The 25,951-nt window shown below is 39.5% G+C and overlaps 1 protein-coding gene across 1 annotated transcript in view; it reads left to right on the top strand.

Moving 5' to 3' along the window:
• SRD5A2 (steroid 5 alpha-reductase 2) overlaps positions 1–12,998 on the top strand; it is a 39,711-nt gene extending 26,713 nt beyond the window's left edge. Inside the window, exons 2-5 of the mRNA XM_039250292.1 lie at positions 2,839–3,002; positions 7,317–7,418; positions 9,941–10,091; positions 12,900–12,998. Of these exons, the coding sequence (XP_039106223.1) occupies positions 2,839–3,002; positions 7,317–7,418; positions 9,941–10,091; positions 12,900–12,966 (484 nt within the window). The 3' untranslated portion in view covers positions 12,967–12,998. The remainder of the gene's footprint in view (positions 1–2,838; positions 3,003–7,316; positions 7,419–9,940; positions 10,092–12,899) is intronic.
• The last annotated feature ends 12,953 nt before the right edge of the window (positions 12,999–25,951 follow it).

Raw genomic sequence — 25,951 nt, 5'->3', positions numbered from 1 at the left:
AGGTAAGTAAGTTAAAATACACGATGTTTGTTGCCTTTCCTGAGATTCAGCTATTTTCTTGCCTAAATATTCCCCAGGTTGCTGCAAGCCTTTGGCTGATACCCAGAGTTTTGAAAACGTTGATTCTGACTTTTTTTTTTTTGCCGTTTTTTTCTCTGCTTTTATGCTTTTTTTTAAAATGATCTCTTGGAGGTCCCCCTTCTGCTATTTCACTCCCTTAATTAATTTTTACACTTAAGAGTATTTCTAAAATTTGCAGGGTGAGCGTTCCGTGAGTTGGTTTTAAAGTTCAAATGAAGAAATAAATAATATAGAATAAGTTGAAAATCCTCCAAAAGAGTAATGATTTAAGAATAGTCTTACCTAGGCGCGCCTGGGTGGCTTAGTCGGTTAAGCGTCCGACTTTCGCTTGGGTCGTGATCTTGCGGTTCATGGGTTCGAGCCCCGCGTCGGGCTCTGTGCTGTCAGCTCAGAGCCTGGAGCCTGTTTCCGAGTCTGTCACTCCCTCTCTCTCTGACCCTCCTCTGCTCACGCTGTCTTTCAAAAAAGAAAAGAAAAAAAAAAAAAAAGAATAGCCTCACCTACAACTGGCTGGCTCAGTCAGTAGAGCCTACAACTCTTGATCTTGGGGTTGTGAGTTTGAGCCCCACATTGGGAGTAGAGTTTTTTTTAAAAAAAAAAAAAAACAGCTCCCCCTACTATTAAGAGATATATTAAAAGTACAATTATTAAAAGAGTGTAATACTGGCAATAAATAGATCAATGAAACAGAATTGTGAGTCTAGAAATAGAACCAATTTTTATGATAATTTAATAATACCAATGGTAGTGCATGTCAGTGGAAAAAAATTAAGTAAATTTACTAGCATTAGGAAAAGAAAAAGTTGGATTCTTATCTAACTTCTTACAACAAAAGAAATTCCAAATGTAGCAAAGGTTTAAACATAAAATGTAAAATCATTAAATAATGAGAAAATAGCTCTGAGTGGTCGTAAGACTAGGGAAGTGACCTAAATATCCATCAAAGTAAAATAGATAAACGCATGTGGTATATTCATACATAACAGTAATATACAATAATGAAAATATATGAGCTATATAGCTTATCTACAACAACATGCTTGAACTATAGAGCTTATATGCAACAGCATGCTTATGTTGCAACAGCATGCTTATGTTAACAATATGAGTTAAAGACATAAGACATTAATGGATACTCCAATAATCCTAGAATATGAGTCCACTTATATGGAATTAAAAATAAACAAAATAAACTATATTTTTATAGATGCATCCAACTGTGGCAAAATTGTAAAGAAGCAAAGAGAAATAATTACTACAAAAATCAGGATGGTGATTATCCCTGGGTGATGGTGGTACCATAAAGAGGGAGGGACCCATGGAGGCTTCTGGAGGTGATGGGAATGCTCTGATTTTTGACTTGATTAGTGACTATGTGGGTGTTTATTTAATAGTTATGCATTAAACTGTTCACGGGGCATCTGCGTGGCTCGGTTGTTTGGACTTTGGTACAGGTCATGATCTCATGTCTCGTGGGTTTGAGCCCTGCATCGGGCTCTGTGCTGATAGCTCAGAACCTGGAGCTTGCTTCGGATTCTGTGCCTCCCTCTTTCTCTGCCCCTCCCCCACTCATGCTCTGTCTCTCTCAAAAATAAATAAAAACATTAAAAAAAAACTGTTCACATAGATTTATGAACTTACCTGTATGATTGTTATATTGAACCATAAAAGAAGGAAAATTACAAAGAAGGTACAGTTGATGTCTAGCATTTAATTGTACCTTGATATATTTTTATTTTGAAGCTATTTCTATTTGTTGTAGTTCAATCTTCCTAGATTACCCTAGATTCCATAACATTTAGAAGAATATCTTTTTTTCAAGAGATTCTGCAGTCCACTTTCTAGAAATGCTACAATATCAGTAATTAAACCATATCAGAGAGACATATAGAAAGCTGCATAGCTGAGTGGCTGTTATAAAAATGTCATTCCATTGGTGCCTGGGGCAAGCCAGGCTTTCCCTTTCTTCAGTATAGTCTGGATTTTACTTGTAGAATGATATGAAGCTGATCTCCAATCCTGGGTGCATAGAATTAAACTTATTAACTCCTGGATGGAGATGAAATTTACCTTTCATGGCTGGGTCGAAAATAAAATAAGGTAATAAATGGTGATTACTATGGATTTTAATGAAGCAAAACAAATAATAGCATAAATGATTGCTGTAGAATTGAATAATAATATTCTTCTTTGAATAAGTTCATGGGAAATGATTTTATAAAATGAGTTTGATGTAGGGTACCTGAGTGTCTTATTTAGTTTAGCATCCGACTTTGGCTTTGGTAATGATCTCACAGTTTGTGAGTTTGAGTCCCGGCTCTGGGTGAACTTGAGCCCTGCTCTGGGCTCCACAATCTCTTACTTTCCCTCCTTCCCTCTCTCTCTCTCTGCTCCTCTCTCATTCTCTCTCTCTCTCAAAATTAATTAATTAGGGGCGCCTGGGTGGCTTAGTCGGTTAAGCGTCCGACTTTCGCTTAGGCCATGATCTCGCGGTTCGTGGGTTCGAGCCCTGCGTCGGGCTGCGTGCTGACTGCCAGCTGAGAGCCTGGAGCCTGTTTCAGTCTGTGACTCCCTCTCTCTCTGACCCTCCCCTGCTCACGCTGTCTCTCTCTCTCCTAGAAATAAAAAAAAAAAATTAAAAAAATTAATTAATTAATTAAAAATGGGTTTGATGTAATTGTCTATTGTTTCATTCCATTTGCTTTTTTTTTTTTTTTTAAACAGTGTATCCTGACCTTTCTTTCCCATATACCCCAGGACATTTGTTTACTCATTATACACTAGAGGGAGGCCTTTTCCAGTTGTGTTCCTCATCAGAGCCTTTGTTTTCTGCATGGGAAATGGACTTCTCCAAGGCTACTATCTGATTTACTGTGCTGAATACCCTGCTGATTGGTTCACAGATATACGGTTTAGCCTGGGTAAGTACACCTGACCATGTCCAGGGAATATCCCTTCCCATAGCCTAAATCACCATCACCTTCACCACCCTACTGCAATAGCCCACAGTGACTCCATTCTCCTCTCCCTGCTACCGGTCTTTCCTCTATATAGCAGTAGGAGAGCTCTTTGAAAAACATGTCATTCCCCCCCTCCCCACTAACCCCAAGAATCCTCCAGAATTCTATTAGTCACGATAAAATACAAATTCCTTACCACTGCCTCTGCTTCTGCCACCCAAATATTGTTGGTCCTGCACAATTTCCCAGCCCCATTTCCTGCTTCCATCCACTTACTGTGCTGTAGCCTCAGTGGCCTTCCTACTGGGCCTGAAATGATCAAGCTGGTCTGGCCCCAAAGCTTTTGAACAGACCATTCCCTCTGTCTAGAATGTTCTGTCCACGTATATTCATGGGGGTTGGTCCCTCACTTTAGGTCTCTATCAGTTTGTGCCTCCTCAAAGAGGCTTTTTTGACCATGTAATCTAAATAGTAGAAGACACTAATTGTTGAATTTTTTTTTTCATTATCCGCAAGAGGAACTCAAGTCGGGAAGGTTCAACTGTACATTACTTTGTACATTAAGATTATCCTTAATTCTCTTTACATCACAAACCCTGTTCTATCCATCAGCCTGCATAAGCTGCATATGGCTCGATAACATGTGCCCACTGGGCTCACTTCTCCCTCACTACTCTTGTCCTAGTCTGAGCAGGGATGACTTCTTGCTGGGAACGCCATAGTGACCTTCAAACTAAACTTCCTACCGCTGGTGCTGGCCTTCAGTGGCCCCTTTTCCACGCAGCAGTCAGCGTTAACATTTGAAAAAACAATGACCAGGGGCACCTGGGTGGCTCAGTCTGTTGAGAGTCTGATTCTTGATTTCACGTCAGGTCATGATTCCAGGATCACGAGATTGAGCCCCGCATCAGGCTCTGCACTGAGCATGGGGCCTACTTTAAGACTGTCTGTCTCTGTCTCCCTCTGCTCTTGCTCACTCTCTCTTTCTCTCTCTCTCTGTCTTAAAAAAGAAAAAAAGAAAGAAAAGAAAAAAGAAAACACAAATGATCGGAGGATTAGTTATATGAATTCTGATACATACGTACAGTGGAGAGTTCTGGAGCCACAGACAGAAACAAACAAAATAAAACAAAACAAGGAAGTTCTCTGTGTACTCCTGTGAGATGTCTCCAGAATATGTAGTTACATAAAAATAAAGTGTGAACAGTGTATATAGTATGCTACTTTTCATGTGACCATGATGGAAGGAAAGTGTGTGTGTGTGTATGTGTGTGTGTGTGTGTGTGTGTGTGTAAAACTGGAAAAGGGAATATCAGATTGATAAAAAACTAATTTTAAAAAGGTGACATGTAGAGTCTAGAGAAAAGACAATGGGATGGTGGGTGAGCTTCTCTTTTGATATGGCTTTGTCCTTTGAATCATAAAACTTCATAACTTAGTTTAAAAGAATCTAAATGGGGGCGCCTGGCTGGCTCAGTCACTCTTGATCTCCAGGTTGTGAGTTTGAGCCCCGTAGGGGGTGTAGAGATTACTCAATAAATAAAATGTAAAAAAAAAAAATCTGTGTTAGGCATGAAGGAGGGTACTTGTTGGGATGAGCACTGGGTGTTACATGGAAGTGATGAATCATTGGGCTTTGCTCCTGAAACCATTACTACACTGTATGTTAACTAACTTGAATTTTAAAAAATAAATTTAAAGAGAACTTAAAAAGTATCTAAATGGAAAAAAGCTTCCTAAAATTGGAACAAACAAATGTACCTAACTGTATATTAAATTGGCAACATAACCACACAGGGGAATGACTTATGCCAGTTTACAGGAAATAAGGCAAATGAAGATGTAAGTTGAATGCACCATGAGAAAGTGAGCCAGTCTTACCTAGAAAGGGGGAGCATTCTGAGGTACAACAGTCCAGTCTTTTCAAGAAGTTAGTGCCGTGAAAACTTTTTTTAAAAGGGTAGAGGTCAAAATGGTCTTAAAAGAGATAGTGACCAACTATATGGTCCTATAGTGTTTGGTTTTCACAAACCAGCTATAAGAAGCATTTTGTGTCTCTCTGGGGAAATTAAAATCTGGCCTAGATACTACATAAGATGAAAATCTGGAAGGAAATGCACTAAGGTGTTTAATGGTGGTAATTTCCAGGTGGTGGGAATAAGGTGTCTTGATCTTCTTATTTTTACTTTTGTAATAATAATAAGCAGAAATCAGTTCCTATTTTTCCCTGCTTAAAACCTGATAGTGGCTTTCTCCTGCATTTAAAAATCCAAACTCCTCACCAAGGCATATAATGCTTACCGTGTTTTTTTAAATTATCATCCTGTACACATTTTCTCACTTTTCCCTCTATCTTAAAGTTTCAACTGCAAACTGTCTATTTCTTAGGCACAGTAAAACTATTCTAGCCTCAGGGCCTTTGCACCTGCTAATTCCTATACCAGATTGCTATCCCTCAGATCTGTGCATTCACATTATTCAAATCACAGGACAAATGCCAAATCTTCAGAAAAGCTTTCCCTCTCCACCTCATCTAAAGTAGAGGCACCTCCTCCCCTCCCCATCTCATTCTCTATCTCATGATCCTATGATCGTCTGCTTTGCAGTGACATTAGATAATTAAAATAATTTTAATTATTTGAATTCATTCCTGTTTTCTGCCACTAAAATGTAAACTCCATGGAAACAGATACCTTGACTGTTTTCTCACTACTGCATCCCTGGTGTTTAGGACAGTGGTTGGTACATAATAAGCTCTCAGTAAATATTAGTTGAATGAATAAGTGAATGAATGGATGAATGAATGAACACATAAACGAGTCCTGTACCATCCTTGTGAAATAGGTACTGTTAGAATCTCCATTTTACAGATGACAAAATGGAGGCTGAGAGAGAGTCAGTGACTTGCCCAAGGACCCACAGCACAGACTCTGAGTCCAAGGTTCCTGCTTCGTCCACTGCTGTGCGTGCTATCTCCCCTCCTTCTCTCAACTTCCTGCCATTGGTGTCTCTTCCCAGTTTCCTTTCCTTAAAAAAATTATTATTGAAGTATAGTTGCAATACAATGTTATATTAGTTTCAGATGCACAACATAGTGATTCAGCAATTCTATACATTTTTCAGGGCTCACCAAGATAAGTGTAGTCACCATCTGATGCCATACCAGATCTGACTGTTTTTAATCCAAGTGTTCTTGCTTTTTGCCTCATGTGTTTTGATCAGCACAAATACACATTGTTTAGAGGTGAGGTTGAGCATCTGTGTGGAACAATGAAAGTTTCTGGGTTGTAATAGTACCCATTGGGGTGCAAGACCTAGCATCCCTGATCCTGGCTCTCCTCACCGAAGACCAGGGCTCTTTCTGAACCAATGAATGGGGAACAAGAGAGTGTGTGTAGTGGCAGTGCTGGAAACCAGTTTGCTGGTTGCCAAGCTTTCCAGTCCGGCTCACGTTACTTTCATGAGAATGGATTATCAATGAGGAATGCTCCGAGTCACAGAAAACCAGTTCATAACTAAGAATTTCTATTTCTTACATAGCAAGGATGTCCAAAGGCAGATGGCTTCTGCATTCCTTTAATTGCTAACAGATATCATTAAGATCCCAGGAACTTTCTATACTTTTTGTTCCACTGTTCTTAACATGTTTACATGTGGTCCTCATGTTAGTCACTCCATGATTGCAAGACAGTTGCTCTAACTCAAGGCATCACATCTGGCAATGAAAGAGGAGGGAGGCAGAAGAGGTGCTGGTTCCATCTGCCTTTTTGTCAGAAAAGCAAAACATTTCCAAGGAAACATTCAGAACATTCACTTCTCTTTACATCCTTGTGGCAGAAATAGGTCTCATGACCACTTTTCAGACTTCCAGCCTCTATAGTGTGGGAAGGCAAAGGAAGAGGATTTGGAATTAAACCTGTTGAGTTTGCCAACCACAATTTAATTATTTATGAATGAGTCAACAGCTTGCTATTCATTCATTCATTCATTCATTCATTCATTCATTCAAGTATTGGACCATGGTTTTGTCTCCCTTTTCCTTCTCTCCCACCTGCCTCTGTCATGTGACACTATTCTATGAAACAATGTGGCCTCTCCACCCAAATTTGGGACCATGGCTAATTGACCAACCTTTGACATTCTTTGTAGCATTCTTAGAATTTGAAATTAAATGCCCTTCTCTTCATTTTTAGAAAAAGAAAAAACTTAGCTTGTGAGAAAAACACCAAAATCAGGATACAGTTTTAACTTCTTCCCTCTATCTTCTTTGCTCAGGTATCTTCCTATTTATTCTGGGAATGGGAATCAACATTCATAGTGACTATATATTGCGCCGGCTCAGGAAGCCTGGGGAAGTCATCTATAGGATTCCACAAGGTAATGTCTCTCCCGCCTCCAGATTTCCACTCTTCCTTGGGGTCTGTCCCAGGGAGTATGCTCTGAACAGCAAATGGGGGGGGGGGGCATTGAGGGCACAAATGACACACTATATCTTGATTTGCCTCTGACATCCCCTCCCATCCCACAACACATCTGCGTTTTTGATCTAAACCTGGAAGTTCAAGAAAGGCACAGGTGTCCTCAGAAAGGTGTGAGATCATAATGCCCTGAAGGTGGGGTAGTGCAAGGCTTGGGGCAGGGTGGAAATAGGCTGCCACCTGTTACAGGAGGTAAGATCATCATGTGGTGTGTTCGGCTTCTGTCGAGACAGGGCAAATAGGATACAGATACAGATACAAATATAGATATAGACACATAAAGAGATTTATTCTGAGGAATTGATTATGGAAGCTGAGAAGTCTCATGATCTGTTAATGCACGTTGGAGACCCAGGAGAGGAGGTGGTGTAAGTTCCGGTCCGAGTGCAGGAGAAGACTAACGTCCCAGCTTATTGACAGGCAGAGAGAGTGAATTTCCCCTTACTTTGCCTTTTTGTTCTTTTCAGGCCTTCAGTGGACTGGGTGAGGCCCACCCACATCTGGGAGGGCAATCTGCTTCAGTCACTATATAGATTCAAACGTTAATCTCATCCAGGAACACCCTCATGGACTTACCCAGAAATAGTGTTCAACCAAATATCTAGGCATCTTATGGCCCAGTCAAGTTAATGCCAAAAATTAAGCATCATGAGTACACAGAGTGTTGGTCCTTCCTGAGTCAGCAGATAAAGATGAATTCTGTATATTTGTCTTCTCCGATTCACCTAGACTTGCCTAGTGAGTAGTCAGGGGGTATATTTCCTGCCACTTGTGTTTTCTTAAAGGTGTGGGAACCATAATTCATCAAAAATTAGGATGGGAGGTTTTGCAACTACAAATGCATTCTCAGATATAAAGTCACAGAATACTTGAAACCCTAACTGTTCCCAAGGAATCAGGGTGTGAGGTTGACACATATAAGCAGGTGAGAGTGAATGAGTCCAAGTAATCCTTTGATATTTAGGTGGTACTTGTATAGGTTAACCTCCTTTAACCTAAAAAGGATGGCTCCCATCCTTTTTGATGTAAATGGAACCTAGATTTTCCTAAATTGCAATATGGTATTAGTATTCATTTTTAAAACTAAATGTTACTGACATCCTAATGGTATCTACATCAAACAAAAATTATGCCATATATTGATATATGCCATTTTCTGTATTCATAGGCAATTTATCGACTCTTTGCAGTAGGTCAGTGGTTCCTCCTAGGGTCAGGAAAATTACAGTTCTGGAACTGCTGATGCAGTGTCATCTTTAAGGAAGATAAATTTAAGGGGCTGTGGGATTTTAAATATTCACTTACTAGCCAAGCAAAGAAGAGCAGAGAATGTTCTTAAAAGCTACATTGTCTAAGTTAGTTTCCAACTACTAAGGTATGTTAGGGAAAGATCTGAAAATAAAATATTCTTGGGGCACCTGCGTGGCTGAGTTGGTTAAGCTTCAGACTCTTAATTTTGACTCAGGTCATGATCTTCCAGGTTGGTGAGTTCCAGCCGCACATCAGGCTACAGGCTGACAGTGTGGAGCCTGCTTGGGATTCTCTCTCTCCCTCTCTCTCTGTCCCTCCCACACCAATATGTGCACACACACTGTCTCTCTCTCTTTTTCTCAAAATAAATAAACTTTAAAAAATAAGAAAACATTCTTTATATAATTGTGGAAAGAGAAAAAATTAGTTTTGGGTGACTTTGGGAAACTTGGTTTCCCAGTTTAGTGTGGGGCAGAAAATGGATATATTTACTATCATTGGAAATGTGTTGATTTCTATTTATAGTTTTGATATCAGACATACATGGTTGGATAGAAAAGGAAATCTTGAAAATCAGCAGAAACAGACCTCACCAGCCCCCGTGGGGGTTGGGGGCAAAGCCCCCGGCAGCACCCACTCAATTCTTTAAACTTGAATAGATTACATACACTCCTTTGCAGAGGCGGGAGGGCAAATGCCAAAGGATAATCTACTTCTGGCATCAACTCAGATTTTTATTATTGTCACACTGTGTGTTGTTTCGTCTTGTCTGGGCGCCAGTGTTTAAGTCTGCCGACTGGCAGTGTGGGTGTCCGCGGGAGAAGGGAAAAGGTGGGAGGTGGCCTGGAAACGTTACTTAATAGAACGAAAACAAACCCCAGACCTCCGGCCCCCCTTCTGCATCCTCTCTGGGAGCCAGAGTTATAGCAGTTTCTAGCAGACTGGCTGGAGCCGGTCAAGCAGTTCGCGGCCACACCTCGCAATTCAGGGATGTTCGAGAACAAGCAGCTGCTGTCACTTTTCCCTTCTCCCCAAGAAAACTCCCCTAGACTGCAGTGACCATAAAGAAGTCTTTAGCCCCTCGCTCATCGGTAGCTGCCCCATAGGAGGGGATGTTTTAATGTGATAGTGATCCACTTTCGATGATGGTTTCTTTCTTCTGCACCGCAGGTGGCTTGTTTACATACGTTTCTGGAGCCAATTTCCTTGGTGAGATCATTGAATGGAGCGGCTATGCCCTGGCCTCCTGGTCCCTCCCAGGGCTTGCATTTGCCTTTTTCTCACTTTGTTTCCTTGGGCTGCGAGCTTTTCACCACCATAGGTAAACTTTGCAGTCAGGGTGGCAGCATCCTAGTAGCTTTCTTCCCTCAACAGGCTTTCAGCCATGAGAGTCAGATGTAGAAACCTAAGACATGTGCGTGTATGAGGTAAGATTGATACAGTAATCCAGACTGGTAAAGTCTGACTTCCTGGGCTTTCATTGAACCTGTAATTTTAGCTGGATGACACTATTGTAAAAAAAAATTTTTTTTCTATGAGAGAAACTAAACTGATTTGGGAGAAGTTTGGGAGCCACCTACAGCCTTAATGAAGAAGGCTTCCTAGGGAGAAGCACCTTGTGTCCACATGAGTTAGGCGGTCCTCCTCGAAGCCTCAGCTGTTGGTGGGTACTGGGTGACAGTGGGCTATAGGGAAGGGTCAACAGGTACAAGGATGCTTCCATTTCTGTGCTTCAGTTCAATTCACTTCTGCCACATAGTGTGTTCCATGGGCGGTACTTTCCCCACCCTCATGGATAATTCTGAGGGAGAGCCAGGATATAGTCCCTCCAGGGTATAGCCTGGTCCCAGGTCTCATGTGGCTACTTTCTTTAATTCTAGGCTTGGTGCTAACGGTCCAGGTAATCAGAGAGCCCTGGAAACTCCAGGATTACTTTCCTGGAATCTGTGTAATATTAGGGCTTACTTGGGTATGGGTACTCCCCTTTTCCCCTACCTCCATCCTCCATAAATCATAGCCAAGGTCATTGCTGGCTTCTGGGGAAGGCAGGTAAGTGAATGCTTATGTGATGTGATTTCAGGACTGTCCCCTCACCTGGGGAATTGTAGGGGTTTGGAAACTTTCCTCTGTAGGGCTAGCCTAAAGCTTTACTGACTTTCACCTCTCTCCCAAAGCCTACACTTGGGATCGGGTGGGGACAAAGGCATTGACTAAATGTTTCACTGCAGGGGGAAGGAGGGTAACATGCTAAGTTGTTACCAGGCTTTAAACTTGAATTTCAGATCCTTTTTCTAAAATGGCATTTGTTAAGGAGGGCACTTGTTGGAATGAGCACTGGGGGTTATATGTAAGTGATGAGTCACTAAATTCAACTGAAATCATTATTATACTATATGACAACTACCTTGGATTTAAATAAAATTTAAAAATTAAAAATTAAATAAAATAAAATAAAGTGGCATTTGTGCCTGGAGAGAGACAGAGAGAAGGAGGGATAGCCAAGGGGAGAATAGCCTTGGAATCAGGATCTGGGGAACCCCTTAAGCTCCTGTGTAGGGGTTTTAGTTAGGCTAATGATTAATTTCATAGTTTAGAAGGTTAAACCAAGAATGGGTTCTTTTCCTCAGAGTGGAATTTATGCAGACCTGTCAGAATGAATGAAATAGTAGCTCTCCTCATGACCCATGCCAGCCACCTCCTAGACTTGGTGGGGACAGGCTGCAGAGCACCTCCAGCCTGTAAGATAGTCCAGGTCCCCCTCACTTGAGCCAGCTTCTGCTGCCCACCAGCGGCGGAGAGGGAGAGGCAGAGACAGCATCCGCCAGCAGTTGGGGGAACCCTGAGAAGTGGTCTCAGTGGGTCTGGTCAGGTGAAGGACAGCAGTTCCTCCACCAGGGGTTTCCAGAGGGTGCCACAACAAATTCCCAAGTGTGGCCCTGTCCTGTTAGGTCAGACTGCTCCAGAGGGAGGCCCAGAGGACATCTTGTTTCTAGGGCTAACTGGGCTTTGTGAGAAGCAACTCATCAGACCTCTCTAATCAAGCACCGAAAACCAGCCACCTCTTGTCACATATTATTACTGTGTGTCCCCCAGTTCAAATTAAGGCATCTTAACAGAGTGCATCATCTTGACTGTAACTTGAGAGCTACCAGCTTTCAGTTAGCTAGGAGGACAGCCTGATCACTGAAGGAGAAAGCCATTTCACAACATCTGTTCATCTTCCAGGGCGGCCAAAACAGATGACCACAAACTGAGTGGCTTAAAACAATAGAAATTTATTCCCTCGTGGTTCCAGAGGCAGAAGTCTGAAATCAGGGTATATGTAGGGCCATATTCTCTCTGAAGGCTCTGAGGGGGAATCCCTTCCTGCCTCTTCCTGGCTTCTGGTTGCGCCCACAGTCTGAGGTGTCCCACGGTTTACACAGCTCCATCCCTAACCTCTGCCTCTGTCTCCACTTGGCCTCCTCCCCTCCTGTCTGTCCCTGTCTTGGTGTCTCTTCCCCACTTTAGTCATACTGGATTAAGGGCCTGCCCTACTCCAGTATGACCTCATCTTACCTTAATAAATTATATCTGCAATGGCCCTATTTCCAAGTACTGTGGTTTAAGAGTTCAAGCATCTATTCTGGTGAACACAGTTCAACCCGTAACACAAGGTTTTCTTGGTATTCCTGGGCCTCATGAGGGGATATTTGCCTGGAAACATTACCAGTTCTCTAGGATTAACCTTGCTCAGTTGTCTTTAGGGTCTCTGGTTCCTTATTTCTCAGTTAAATCCATTGAGCAATTCTTTCTGGCTTTTATTGTGGTAAAATTGTGGTAAAATACACATAACATAAAATTTAGCATTTTAGCCAGTTTAAATGTACCATTCAATGGCCTTAAAGTACATCCATAATGTTGTGCAACCATCACCACTGGCCCCTGGCTGTTACTTTTTCTTTCCCAACACAAGAAGCTTCAACATTTACAGGAGAGGGTGCAGGAGGGAGAAAGAAGATGGACAAATGGCCGACTGGAAGAGTCAGGCCCTGAATAACTGTAGGTTGATTAGTCATAAAGATTTCAGACTCAGCGAACCTCCACTGTTGACCACTGCTTTTTATAATTATTCTTTCTTGTGTTTTAGGTTCTACCTCAAGATGTTTGAGGACTACCCCAATTCTCGGAAAGCCCTCATTCCATTCATCTTTTAAAGAAACCAAATAAAACAGGAACAGAGCTCCCACATGACTGTTGAGCATGATCAGGCTGCTGAACCTGTAAAAGTTGCACTGTGTATGTATAATAGTAGGCTTCTTGTGTTATGACAGCTGTCCTGGTGGGTACTTAGCATGTACTCCACCCTCCCAGAGGGTCTCTCTCCTGTTCTCCTCTTGAAGCTTTGACCAGACTCTTTTCCACACAGAAGCATCCTTCTGCTTCTTAGCTATTCCTCCTAGAAAGTGCAGAACCTCCCTATATTTTCTTCTTTGGGTGATCTGAGTATGTGTGGCCGAATCCCTACTCTCTATCAATATAAGGCATCTCTGCAGTCAGAAAAGTTTCCAGTTGAGGGCATTCCTTATAGACTTTATTAAAGGTACATATTTTACATGACACAACTCAACAGATATTGAAAATCTGAAGCTGCATGGATCCTGAGCAAATCTACTCTCAAATGGAAACTCACTCACACTTTCCTTTTCCTTAGTTAGTTATGAAAGATGTGAGATGATTAAGTGGACTTTTAATAGAGGAGGCTCTCTTCATCTTTCTAAAGATGCAACGATGCACTGACCCCATTTCAAATTTGTGCATTATCTCAGCACTTCTGTCTTCTGGAAGATTCCACGATCCCTGTTAGAGGTATCCCCAAAACTGGTATGGGTTTTATTGAAGGTCAGCTTTTCATGACCACAAAGAGAAAGACATGACTCTCGTTGGCTCTTGAAAAGATTTTTTTTTTTAAGTGTTTTACAGTACATACTGTCAGCTCTAGTATTGTCTGAAACCTGTGGACATATCCAAATAATGAGAGAGTGTTGAAGAAGGGAATTGACTGGGTAAGATCATACATGGCTTCCTGAAGACAGCATTTGCAGTGAAATGTTGCATATCAGAAGCACTCAGCAACTCTTCTCTTCTGGGATTTCTTCATCACAGTCCTCAGGATGTGATCAGGAAGGCATTTCCTGGGGGCAGCCTGAACGTCAGTCCTCAAACTCCCTGGGGGCAGAGGCGTGCAACCAGAAGGACTCAATTGGGCAGAAATTCCATTTTGTTTGGCTCAGACAGGGCCAAGCCCATAGTTTGACTTTCTTGTTTTCAACATTTGAAGTTTCCAAAATTTCAAAGTTAGGTCTCTACATTCCAATTTCCTTTAAAAAGTTGGAGGATCTGAGCCCACGAAGCCCACTAAGAATGGGGGCTGATTAGCTAGTATGCGTTAGAATTTGCAACGTCAGTTGGAGGGGTCACCCTAGCATGGGCGCTTAAGACATCAGGCTCTCTAGGGAGGGGCTGAACACTCATAATCAGAATGTACAAAAATATTTGTCCCCTCAGGTCCAGGTTTGTGGCAAATGTTGGTAATATTTAGCCAGCCCTTTTGAGAAATGAACACCTGTTTTATCAAACGAGGTGCTAAGTACAGAAATTCACTATATAAGAACATAGGATGCTCAGAAGATCTAAGGATGATATATATTACTGACAAATGTAAGTTGTAATCATATAAATAAGTGTTTTTTCTGTTTATTAAATGCCTCTCAAATCATGGATGCTAAGTGATTTTGTTTGAATTGAAAGATCCCTGGGATAATAAAGATTTTTATAAGATGCTGAGCTATGGGTTTTTTGTTGTTGTTGTTGTTGTTTGCCTTTTTTTTCCTTCCTTCCTTTTTTTTTTTTTTAAAGTATTGCTTCCTTTTTGCTCTTCTCTCTTCTTTTTGTCAACTTGAAATGTGGGTCTCTGAGTTGAAAAAAAAAGAGAAATATGACTTAATAGTGTGTCTCAGCCACAGCTCAGTACTCCAAGAAGATGCAGGAAAGGTGCTGGAGAATGTGCTAAGGCTAGATGCTACTCCTCATGTTCAAGAATATACATGTGGAGAGACATTCTCAGTGAAATAAATCTTAAGGTGTAGCTTGGGCTTTGTGAAACAAAAGACTTCCAGTTCTCTCTATGACATTGACAATTGCCTTTATTAAACCCTTTATCCTATTACCATATGAAATATGTGGGCTAGTCCTTGAACTGTAATAAGTACTTGATGAATGGCAGCTACTCTTCTTGGTCAGGGTAAGTGCAATCTCTGGATAAAACTGTCATTCAGCAATTGCATTTTTTGCCACAAGAGGGTACTCTCTAGAATATTTAGGCCAACCCAGATTTAATAAGGTAACTTACATATTTGGAAAATTTAAATACCCTATTGTCCTTTCAAGTTAACGTGATCATTGTCAAACCTTTCCTTTTTTTTTTTTTTTAATTTATTTGTTAGTAATCTCTACACCCAACGTGGGGCTTGAACTGAAGACAACAAGATCAAGAGTCCTACACTTTATTATATGAGCTAGCCAGGTGTCCCTAATGTGGACCTTCTTAATTTAAATGTAGTGTACTGTAGAATAAATGTAATATAGAATAAACCTCATGTAATCTTAACTCTTCTTATAAAGCTGAAGTATTCTCAATGCTCTAGGGCCATTGTTTTCAACTTGTTTTCTCTGTGTAGGCTTAGAATATGTATGCAAATTGAGTACAATAAAAGTCTGGAGGGAAGGTATATTCATCCTTAAAATATATTTCCTTTTCTCCTAAAACTAGAGTGCAACAAAAGTATGGTTAACTTAGGATTCTCTGGAGTGGTTTTTGAAACAAGAGGTTAAAATATGGCTGTGGCTTAGCTAACAAGATATTCTATCTTGCTCTTACTGAAACCTTCATGGAGGGAACATTTTCCTACTGACTTTGTAGGAGATGTTGTAGTGTTCTGTTTGTTTTCAGAATTAAAGAGCCAAAGCACACTAGTCCCACCCCTTCATATAATAGATGGAGACACTGAGACCCACAGGGTTAAATTGCCGCCCAAGGTCACATAGCTGGTCAGAGCAGCCATCCTATCTTGCCCCTTTAAGGATCAGAAGTTTGTCTTTCTTTAGGCACCTGGGTGGCTAAGTTGGTAAAGCATCCAACTCTTGGTTGTGGCTCAGGTCATGATCTCATGGTTTTATAAGTTTGAGCCCTGGGTTGTGCTGGTATCTCAGAGCCTGCTTGAGGTTCTCTCTCTCTCTCTCTCTCTCTCTCTCTGCCCTTCTCCCACTTGTGCTGTCTCTGTCTCCCTCAAAATGAATAAATAAACTTAAAAACAAAAGTTTGTCTTTCTTCTTAGGGCATAGCAGGCTTTTATAAGAGAGACCCAGCAGAGCCTACATAGCTAGGTATGAATTTAAGGCATGAACATAATTTACAATCATTAAGTATTTAAAATATGAAAAATGGTAAAGGGTGGGAGAATATTGTTGAGTTCGACATGATTCTTGTCCTTTAGGGGCTGCCATTTAGATTTCTGAAGAACTCATGAAGAAGAAAAACAGCCAGAGCTTCAGTATGGTACTACAATTCAGAAATCTACGAACTGTCACATCCATTTTGTGGAATCTGATACCTGCACTCTGAGGAGAGGATCAGGCTGTACACTATCATAAACCTATTTCATAAAATGAAAGTGTAGTAGAGATCCGGGTGTAGTAGAGATGGCATTTTGTGCTCTCGAAAAGGTTTCCAGTCACAAATTCCTCTGAACCCCCAATGTTTACATCTGTAAGGTGTAACATTGGCTTTACTGTATTCTAAAAGGAGGGGGGGAAAGACCTGTAATGAGAAATTTGCAATTAAATAGTGATTTAGGTGGTCTGACCCTTACAGGAACAAATAAATAAACCTATGATTTCACTGCCTTGCAGTTTTTTAATAGCTGTCTTGACTTTTTGTGGTAACCTTATAATAATCTCACTAAGAATCAAAGGATAAAGCTCTTGGCATATGAAGGAATGAACTCATGGAGAGTCATTTCATTTTTTGCCTGACCTTTTGATTCTCTAATAGGCTGTGGGCTGAGGTCCAAGCATGGCAAATAAGCTAGGGTAACAATAAGTGTTAGGCAAAACCTTCCAGAAAAGGCTGCTGGTTGTTTTATAGCATCTCCACTATCCCATGATAAAAGAAAGAGGAATGGTACCAGATGGTAATGTGGGTGCTTGGATGATTTAATAGCTACTGAGTGGATTTATTTCTAAGTAAGAGATTTACTCATTCTATAAGTCCATTAAGCTGTGATCTTAAAAGGTTCTATGTTACTTGTATCATGTCTCATTTCTTCCCACCAGACATAGCTTGGGATGTGGATGAGTAAAATGCACTGTTGAGGAATGTATATATGTGCTAACCTGTGTTAATTCCCTTTGTCTTAACCTTCATAGGGTCAGGGTTTGGCTTTGCTCAGTATAGTCAGAGGCTAGGTAAGGGATGTCCAATATCCTCTCCCACATGGCGGGCTGGCTGGGACCAGGAGGAGGACAGAGAAAGAAAGTGAAGGAGGGTGAGCAGTTATGTAGGAGGAGCAGGGGAAGGGGCAGGAAAGGTGGGTGATGAAGTCAGGGAAAGGGCCTTGGGAGAAGGAGCCTCTCCTAACAGGGTGAGTTTCTTTCTTTTCCCTTGTCTTCAGTTTGCATAAGTCTGATCTCTTCCTTATCCTCCCAGGGAAAGAATCCTTCTGGGAGAGAGAACAAGCTCTTCTTAGAGCTCCTTTTTCACAAGGAAAGATGCTGAGTTTCTTTAAACACAAGCCATATGGTTGTGCCTCACAATAAATAATTTATGTTTCTGTTCGCTCACCTCATAAAGATGGTTTTAAGTCTGTGCAGCAGTGACACTTGTGAGAAAGAGATAGAGTTGTTCTGAGTGCATGGTAGCATCCAAGTTCAATGAAGCCAGTGGGGGGATGGGAGCCTCCAGAGGAGTAAGCGTTCACAGGGTGTGCCCTTTTCATGGTCTTTCTTTTCCTTTGCTCCAGAGGCCCCAAAGAAAAGGATCCTTCCCTACAGGGATGCATTTTTTTTCACCATTGACTAGAACGCAAATGCCATAAAATCAATTAAATTTCATTAATTAATTTACTGATGCATTTAATTAGTTAATTCATTAATTTAAGATTCTTCCACTAAATCTGTAGAGAGAGGTATAAATCTGAATGTGATCTGTGTTAAAGATGTATACTGCAAAACTCTGGAGTGACAACTAAAAAAAAAAGAGATATGGGTAATAAACTAATAGTGGAAAAGGAGAGGAATCCTTAAAAACAACCCCAAAATAATGTAGGGAAAGCAGAAGAAATGAATAAAAAACAGATGGGGAAAAGAGAAAATAGTGACGTGGTAAATTTAAATCCAACCCTATCAGTAATTACAGGAAATGTAAGTGGTATAAGCATTCCAATTAAAAGGCAGAATTTCCAGACTAAAAAAGCAAGACCCGACTATATGCTACATTCAAGAAACCTGCTAGAATTCCAAATACTCAGGTTCAAAGTTAGTGGATGGAAAAAGACATACTATGAAAATAATAGTTAAAATAAATCTGGAGAGATTATATTAATAGCAGACCAAATACATTTTACAGCAAGGAGTATATTTAAAAAATTTTAATTCTACTATAGTTAACATACAATGTTACATTAGTTTCAGCGTTCAATATAGTGATTCAACAGTTCTATCCATAACTGATTGTTCATCATGATATTAATCCTCTTTACCCATTTCACCCACCCCCCCCCCACCTTCCTTCTAGTAACTATTAGTTTGTTCCCTATAGTTAAGGCTCTGTTTTTGGTTTTCTCTCTTTTTTAATTTTTTTGTTTGATTTCTTAAATTCCACATATGAGTGAAATTATATGGTATTAGTCTTTCTCTGACTGACCCATTTCTCTTAGCATTATATCCTCTAGATCCATCTATGTTGTTGCAAATGGCGAGATTTTTTTCTTTTTCATGGCTGAGTAAAATTCCATACATGCACCACACGTTCTTTATCCATTCATCTATTGATGAATACTTGGGCTGTGGAGCAGAAAATATTATAAGTGATAAAGAAAGACATTACATCATGATAAACAAGCCAATTTATCAAGAAGGCAAACCTAAATTTGTATACGTCAAATAACAGAGCTTCAAAATCTTTAGGCAAAACTTATATAACTGGAGGGAGAAATGAATCCATAATTGTAGTCAAATTTCAACGCTCCTCTCTGTGCACATTATCCGTACACTTTCAAATAACCTGTGTGTCAAAGGAGAAATCACACAATAAATTAGAATATTTTGAATCAAATGTGCCTAGCAGGCTCAGTTGGAACAGCATGTGACTCTTGATTTCAGGGTTTTCAGCCCCATGTTAGGTGTAGAATTAAAAAATATAATCTTAGGGGCGCCCGGGTGTTTCAGTCAGCTGAGTGCACAATGCTTGATTTCAGCTCCGGTCATGGGATCAAGCCCTGCCATCGGGCTCTGTGCTGAGCATGGAGCGGGCTTGGGATTCTCTCTGTCTCTGTCCCTGTCTCTCCCTCTGCCCCTCTTCCCTGTTCATGTGCTCCCTTGCTCTCTCTCTCTCTTTCTTTCTCAAATAAATTTTAAAAAATTAAAAAAAAATCTTTAAAAATTGTTGAATCAAAATGAAAATGAAAAACATGACACGGGATATCCGCAAATGATTATGATATAAAAATCAGGACTGTATTTATAACTAAAATAGTAGAAAATATATGAAACAACGTTCAAGTGTTGAACTACAGTGCATGACAGTGGCTCCTGAGCAAAAGGAAATGATCAAGAGGAGCTCACAATTTCCTCACCTTATTGATTAAAGAAAGTTTCCAAGCCACAGCACAGGGAAGGGAAACCTAAACAGAGGGTGATGATCTCCCCGAGTTGATAAGACAGAGTTGAGGATTGGGAAAGCCCAGGTAGCTGGAATTCTGAGGGCAGAGGTATCTAGGGGAGGCTGAGAAGGGTTCACAGAGACAGCACATAAACTAGGCCAGTATGAAACCAAGGAGGAATTTTATTTTATTTTATTTTATTTAAAATTTTTTTTATTTTATTATTAAAATTTTTTTTAATGTTTTATTTATTTCTGAGAGAGAGAGACAGCTTGAGCAGGGGAGGGTGAGAGAGGGAGGGAGATACAGAATCTGAAGCAGGCTCCAGGCTCTGAGCTAGCAGTCAGCACAGAGCCCTACGCGGGGCTAGAACCCACGAACTGTGAGATCATGACCTGAGTTGAAGTTGGACGCTTAACCAACTGAGCCACCCAGGCTCTCCAAGAGATGAAATTTAAAGATGGACACAACTTCCAATATATTTAATTAAGAAATTCAGATAGAACATTTTAAAGATGAAAAGAAGACCTGTTGTCTTATGTAAGGTATTCATTTGGACTCTGGGGGCTCTATGTAATCTTTATCCAGTCTTCTAAATTCAGCTGAGGTCTACTCTTCCTTTGCAAATGAGGCATTCTTCTTCCCAAATTTGGAGGTGCTATGAATAGTCTAACCCTTCACAGCATCCCCCCCCGCCCCCTTGGCTACTAGCAGAATCATTTGCAGAAATGCCATCACACTTTGTCAACAGTTCTAATGCATTCTCTTCTTCATTCTAAAGCCTTAGAAATATGTTAGGTAGAACTGTTCTGTCTGGTACCAGTTTAATAGGCTCATTACTTTCCTTTAGCCTATAAGAACCATAGGAAAAACCTAGATGCTTGGTGATTGCTGAAGACAAGTCATATCAAACTTTTCTTTTTCATTCAGCAAATCTGTATTGAGACAACTGGACATCTACATGCAGAAGAATGGATCTGAACCCTTATCTCACACAATAAAAATTAACTCAAAATGAATTATAAAGGTAGATAAATGTAAGAGCTAAAATGTAAAAATGGGTAGAAGCAAACATAGGAATAAATCTTTGCAATGTTGGGCTAGGCAATGATTTCTTAGATATGACACCAAAAAGCATAAGCAATGAAAGAGAAGATTGACAAGTTGGATTTTATCCAAATTAAAAACTTCCGTATTTCAAAAGATACCACCAATAAAGTAAAATAGCAACCAGCAGACTGAAAAGAAATATTTGCAAATCCTATATTTGATAAGGGATTTATATCCAGAATATAAAGAACTTTTACAACTCAATAATAGAAAAATAACCCAATTAAAAATGGACAAAAAATTCAGATAGACATTTCTTCACAGAAGATATAGAAATGTCCAATAAGGACATAAAATATGCTCAACATCATTAATCACTAGGGAAATGCAAATCAAAATCACAATGAGATACCATTTCACACTTACCATAATAGCTATAACTAAAAAAGGATAATAAGGGTTGAGGGGGAAGTGAATAAATCAGAAAGAACCCTCATACACTGCTAGTTGGAATATAAAATGGTGCAATCTTTGGAAAACAGTTTGGCTGCTCTTGAAAATGTTAAATGTAAGGTTACCATATAATCCAGAAATTCTACTCCTAGGTATCTATCTACTTTTATTTGGGTTTAAAGCACTTAGTAATCTGAAATGACAGTTAAGTATCTCTTGGCAGGGATTAGTTTGGTTGACACCTTGTCACAGGCAGAGAGCAGGATGAAGAAATGGAAGCAGAGGACGTTATCTGCAGAGGAGAGACTGAGCAGTGCTTGGAGTGCCCTCTGCTGGGAACTTTCTAGATGTGCAGAGGGGCCAAGGGCAATTGGAAGTTGAGATAACTCCGGGCATCCCAGAAAGTGGAGAAAGAGGCCAGAAAGGAAACAAGGAATCAATTTCAAGGGAGAGATTTGATTAGTCATAAGGAAGACAACAAACCTTGTTATGAGCTTCTCATCACTGGAGTGTTCAAGAAGAGGCTGGAAGATGTGTTGGTGGTGAGGGGTCAAGTTGAATGGAAGCCAGGGACTAGACTAGTGTTCTCTAAGCCCCACTCTGAGTTTGTGACTCTGAGTGCTTGCTAGACATTGAAGACAATATTCCTGATTGACAAGTTTTCCTGGGACAATCTGGCCTATAGATCCAGGTGGTTAATGGGAATCCGAATATAATCTCCCCAGGCATCAATAATTCACTTGCATTGATCTCTGAGTTTGAGCCAGTAACACCTCTATATGAGTGGATGTTAAAATTCAGAATTCAAGAAGTTTAGTTCAATTCAATCTGGGCAACAGAAGTTAGCTTCTGTCTAGAGAAGTAGAATTAGTGCTCCAGAATTCTTATGGTACTTGCACTCGAAGGAGCTGGTGAAGGAAAAAGGATGGAGACACTGTGATAGATGAGAAGAGACTCTAGAAAGATGCTATATTGTGAGTCTATTAGGCAAATCACTTTACTAGACCAAAAATTTTATTTTTTATTCATTTTAGGAGAAAGAAGAATATTGTAAGAAAGCAAAATGATTAGCAATGTCTTTTTCATATCAACTTGATTAGAAATTATTTGTCTATTTATATTTATTTACAATAAACTGTTTCTGTTTCAAGTGTAAATACCATGAGCTTGACAAGTATATACACCCGTGAAACTGCCCCTCCAAACAAGATACAGAATATTTCCTCATTCTCAAACGATTCATGATACCTCTTTGCAGTGCGTTCTTCCCTCCACTCCTGGTCACAGATAATCACTGATAGGTTTTGTTTTGCCTTGTTTTTGTTTTTACTGTAGGTTAGTTTGAAATTTTACCTAAAGGGAATCATACAGTGTGTACTGTCTTGTATGTGGCTCTGTCACTCAGCATGCCAATGCTAGCATTCATCTGTGTGATCAGTCCATTCCTTATGACTTCCAAGTAATTGCATTAAATTTGCTAAAGGATATCACGTTTTATTTTCCATTTCACATATTGAAGGATATTTAGGATGTTTCTAGTTTTTGACAATTATAAATAAAACAGCTATGAACATGTGTGTGAGGATTTGTGTGTGAACATAAGTTTCATTTCTCTTGGGTAAATACTGAAGAGTGGGATGCTGACATATGCTACCCCAATGTTTCTAAGAAACTGCCAAACTGTTTCCAAAGTAACTCCATCATTCTGCATCCCTGGCAATAACATATTAGAGTTTCAGTTCTGCATTTTTACCAGCACTTGATCTTGTCAATTGAAAAAAAGATAATTCTAAATCGGTACATAGTCATAATTATTAAAATGTTTTATATCCTCATTTTCTTAATGACGAATGATGGTATCTTCTCACGTCCTTATTTGCTATCTGCTTTCTTTATGGGTGAGGTGTTTGAATCCTTTGCATTAAAAAAATTGGGTTCTCATTGTTGAATTTTTAGCGTTATATATTTATAATACAAATGCTTTGTCAAGTATGTGTATTGAAAATACTTTCTCTCATTTTCTAACTTGGTTGTTTATTCTTTTACTAATTTTATTTTAGAGAGAGAGAGAGAATGTGTTAATGAGGCAAGGGCCTGAGGGGGGGGGGGGATAAGAGAGACAGAGAGAATCTTAAGTAGGCTCCACTCTCAGCTCAGAGCCCAACGCAGGTGCAACCCCATGACCCTGGGATCATGACCTGAGCTGGAATCAAGAGTTGGATACTTGGGGCGCCTGGGTGGCTTAGTCGGTTAAGCGTCAGACTTTCGCTTAGGTCATGATCTCGCGGTTCCTGGGTTCGTGCCCCGCGTCGGGCTCTGTGCTGAGCTTCAGTTTCAGAGTCTGTGACTCCCTCTCTCTCTGACCCTCCCCTGCTCACGCTGTCTCTCTCTCTCTCTCTCTCCTAGAAATAAATAAAACATTAAAAAAAATTAAAAAAAAAGAGTTGGATACTCAACTGACTGAGCCAGTCAGGCACCCCTTTTTATTTTTTTAAAAGTATCTTTGACAGAATAATATTTAGCATTGATAGAGTCTAGTTTATTTTTTCTTTTATGGATCATATTTCTGGTATATCTAAGAACTCTCTGCTTAAACCAAGTTTTCAAAGACCTTCTTCCCTTGTGTCTGCTTCTAGATATTTTATAGCTTTATGTTTTTTCATTTAGGTCTAGAAACCATTTTGCATTAATTTTTTTTGTAATATGTGAGGAATGAGTTGAGGTTAACTTTTTTGCATACGAATATCCAATTGTTCCAGCACTATTTGTTAAAAAGACTCTCTCTCCTTGCCAAAAATTTGTTGACTATACTGGTGTGGTCTGTTTCTGCCTTGTGTATTCTGATTCACGGGTGTGTGTCTTTTTACCAATACCACACTGCCTTGATGACTTTAGATTGATAAGTTTTGATATCAAGTATGTGTATACTCCTTATTTTTCTTTTTCAAATTGTTTTGGCTATTGTAATTTCTTTGCCTTTCCATATCAATTTATTTTATTTTATTTATTTATTTATTTTGTTTTATTTTATTTTATTATGTTAAATGTTTTTTATTTATTTCTGAGAGACAAAGAGAGACAGCATGAGCAGAGGAGGGTCAGAGAGAGAAGGAGACACAGAACCTTAAACAGGCTCCAGGCTCTGAGCTGGCTGTCAGCACAGAGCCTGACACGGGGCTGGAACCCACAAACCGTGAGATCATGACTTGAGCTGAAGTCGGACGCTTAACCGACTAAGCCACCCAGGCGCCCCCGCCATATCAATTTTAGAATTAGCTTATTATCATCTACAAAATTAACAAAATTTTGATTTGTATTGCATTATAGCTATTGCTCCTTCTGGATAGAATAGACATCTTAACAAGCTTAAATCTTCCAAACCATGAATGTTTTATGTCTCTACATTTATTTAGGTCTTACTGGGTTTCTTTATCACTGTATTGTAGTTTTATGCATACAGATCCTTATACATATTTTGTAGTATTTATTCTTAAGTATCCCATTTTTGGATGTTTTTATAAAAGGCACTGTTTTTTATAAGTTTTGAACTTTATTTTACTTAAAAAATTTTAAAGTAAATCCTTTGATTACTCATGTGAGATCTTTCTGCTTTTATAAGTACTAAATGCTATAAATTTCCCTCTAAGCATTGGTTTACCTGTATCCTATAAACTTTGATATGTTGTATATTCTGTACCTTTCAGTTCAAACATTTTATTTCCTTTGTTTTCTTCTTTGACCCTTGGATTGCTTAGAAGTATTTCATTTGGTTCCCAAATATTTAGAAAATTTCCAGATATCTTTCTGTTACTAGTTTCTAATTTTATTCCATTGTGGTAAGAGAACATACTTTGTATGAATTGAATCCTTTTAAACTGATTGAAACTGTTGTTGCAACCTTATCTTTTCTTGTAAATGATTCATGTGCACTTGAAAAGAACACGTATTCTGCCATTGTTGGCTATAGTGATTTACAAATAGTAATTAAATTAGGCAGATTCTCTGTTTCTTACCTTTTTTGATCTAGTTGTCCCATCAGTTTCTGAGAAGAGTGTTAAATTTTCCTACTATGATTATGTAATAGGAGTATATATTATGTCAATTTCTGTTTTAATTCTATCAATTTCCACTTCTATTTTGAGACTCATAAGTATATATATATACACACACACTGACATATAATATATAATTATATATATTATATATATATAATTAATCTTAAAAGCCAATAGATAAAAGTAACATTTTGAAATGCCTCTTTTACTCTGGCAAAATTCTACTCTTTATCTGAGAATCTGTTTTATCTGATATTAATATATCCATCCCAGCCTTCTTATCTGGCTACTTAGATGATGGATATTTTTCCCTGTATTTAATTTCAGTCTTTATGCATCTTTATATTTAAAATATGTCTCTATGATATGAGGCACCTGGGTGGCTCAGTCGGTTGAGTGTCTGACTTCGGCTCAGGTCATGGTCTCTCTGTTTGTGGGTTGGAGCCCTGCATCTGGCTCTATGCTGACAGCTCAAAGCCTGGAGTCGGCTTCAGATTGTATGCCTCTCTGTCTCTCTGTCCCTCCCCTGCTCACATTCTGTCTCTGTCTCTCTCAAAAATAAATAAACATTTAAAAATCATTTAAAATATGTCTCTATGATAAATAAAACTACATTTTGTTAAAAAAAAAAAGTCTCTTATAGACAGCATAAGTTTAATCTTGGCTTTTAAAAAAATCCATTCTGGGGCACCTGGGTGGCTTAG

The sequence above is a fragment of the Hyaena hyaena genome, unplaced genomic scaffold (assembly GCF_003009895.1).
Source record: "Hyaena hyaena isolate Hyena2069 unplaced genomic scaffold, ASM300989v1 scaffold_362, whole genome shotgun sequence".
Classification (NCBI taxonomy): domain Eukaryota; kingdom Metazoa; phylum Chordata; class Mammalia; order Carnivora; family Hyaenidae; genus Hyaena; species Hyaena hyaena.
Note: the sequence above shows the minus strand (reverse complement) of the source record. Positions and strands in the feature narration are given on the sequence as shown.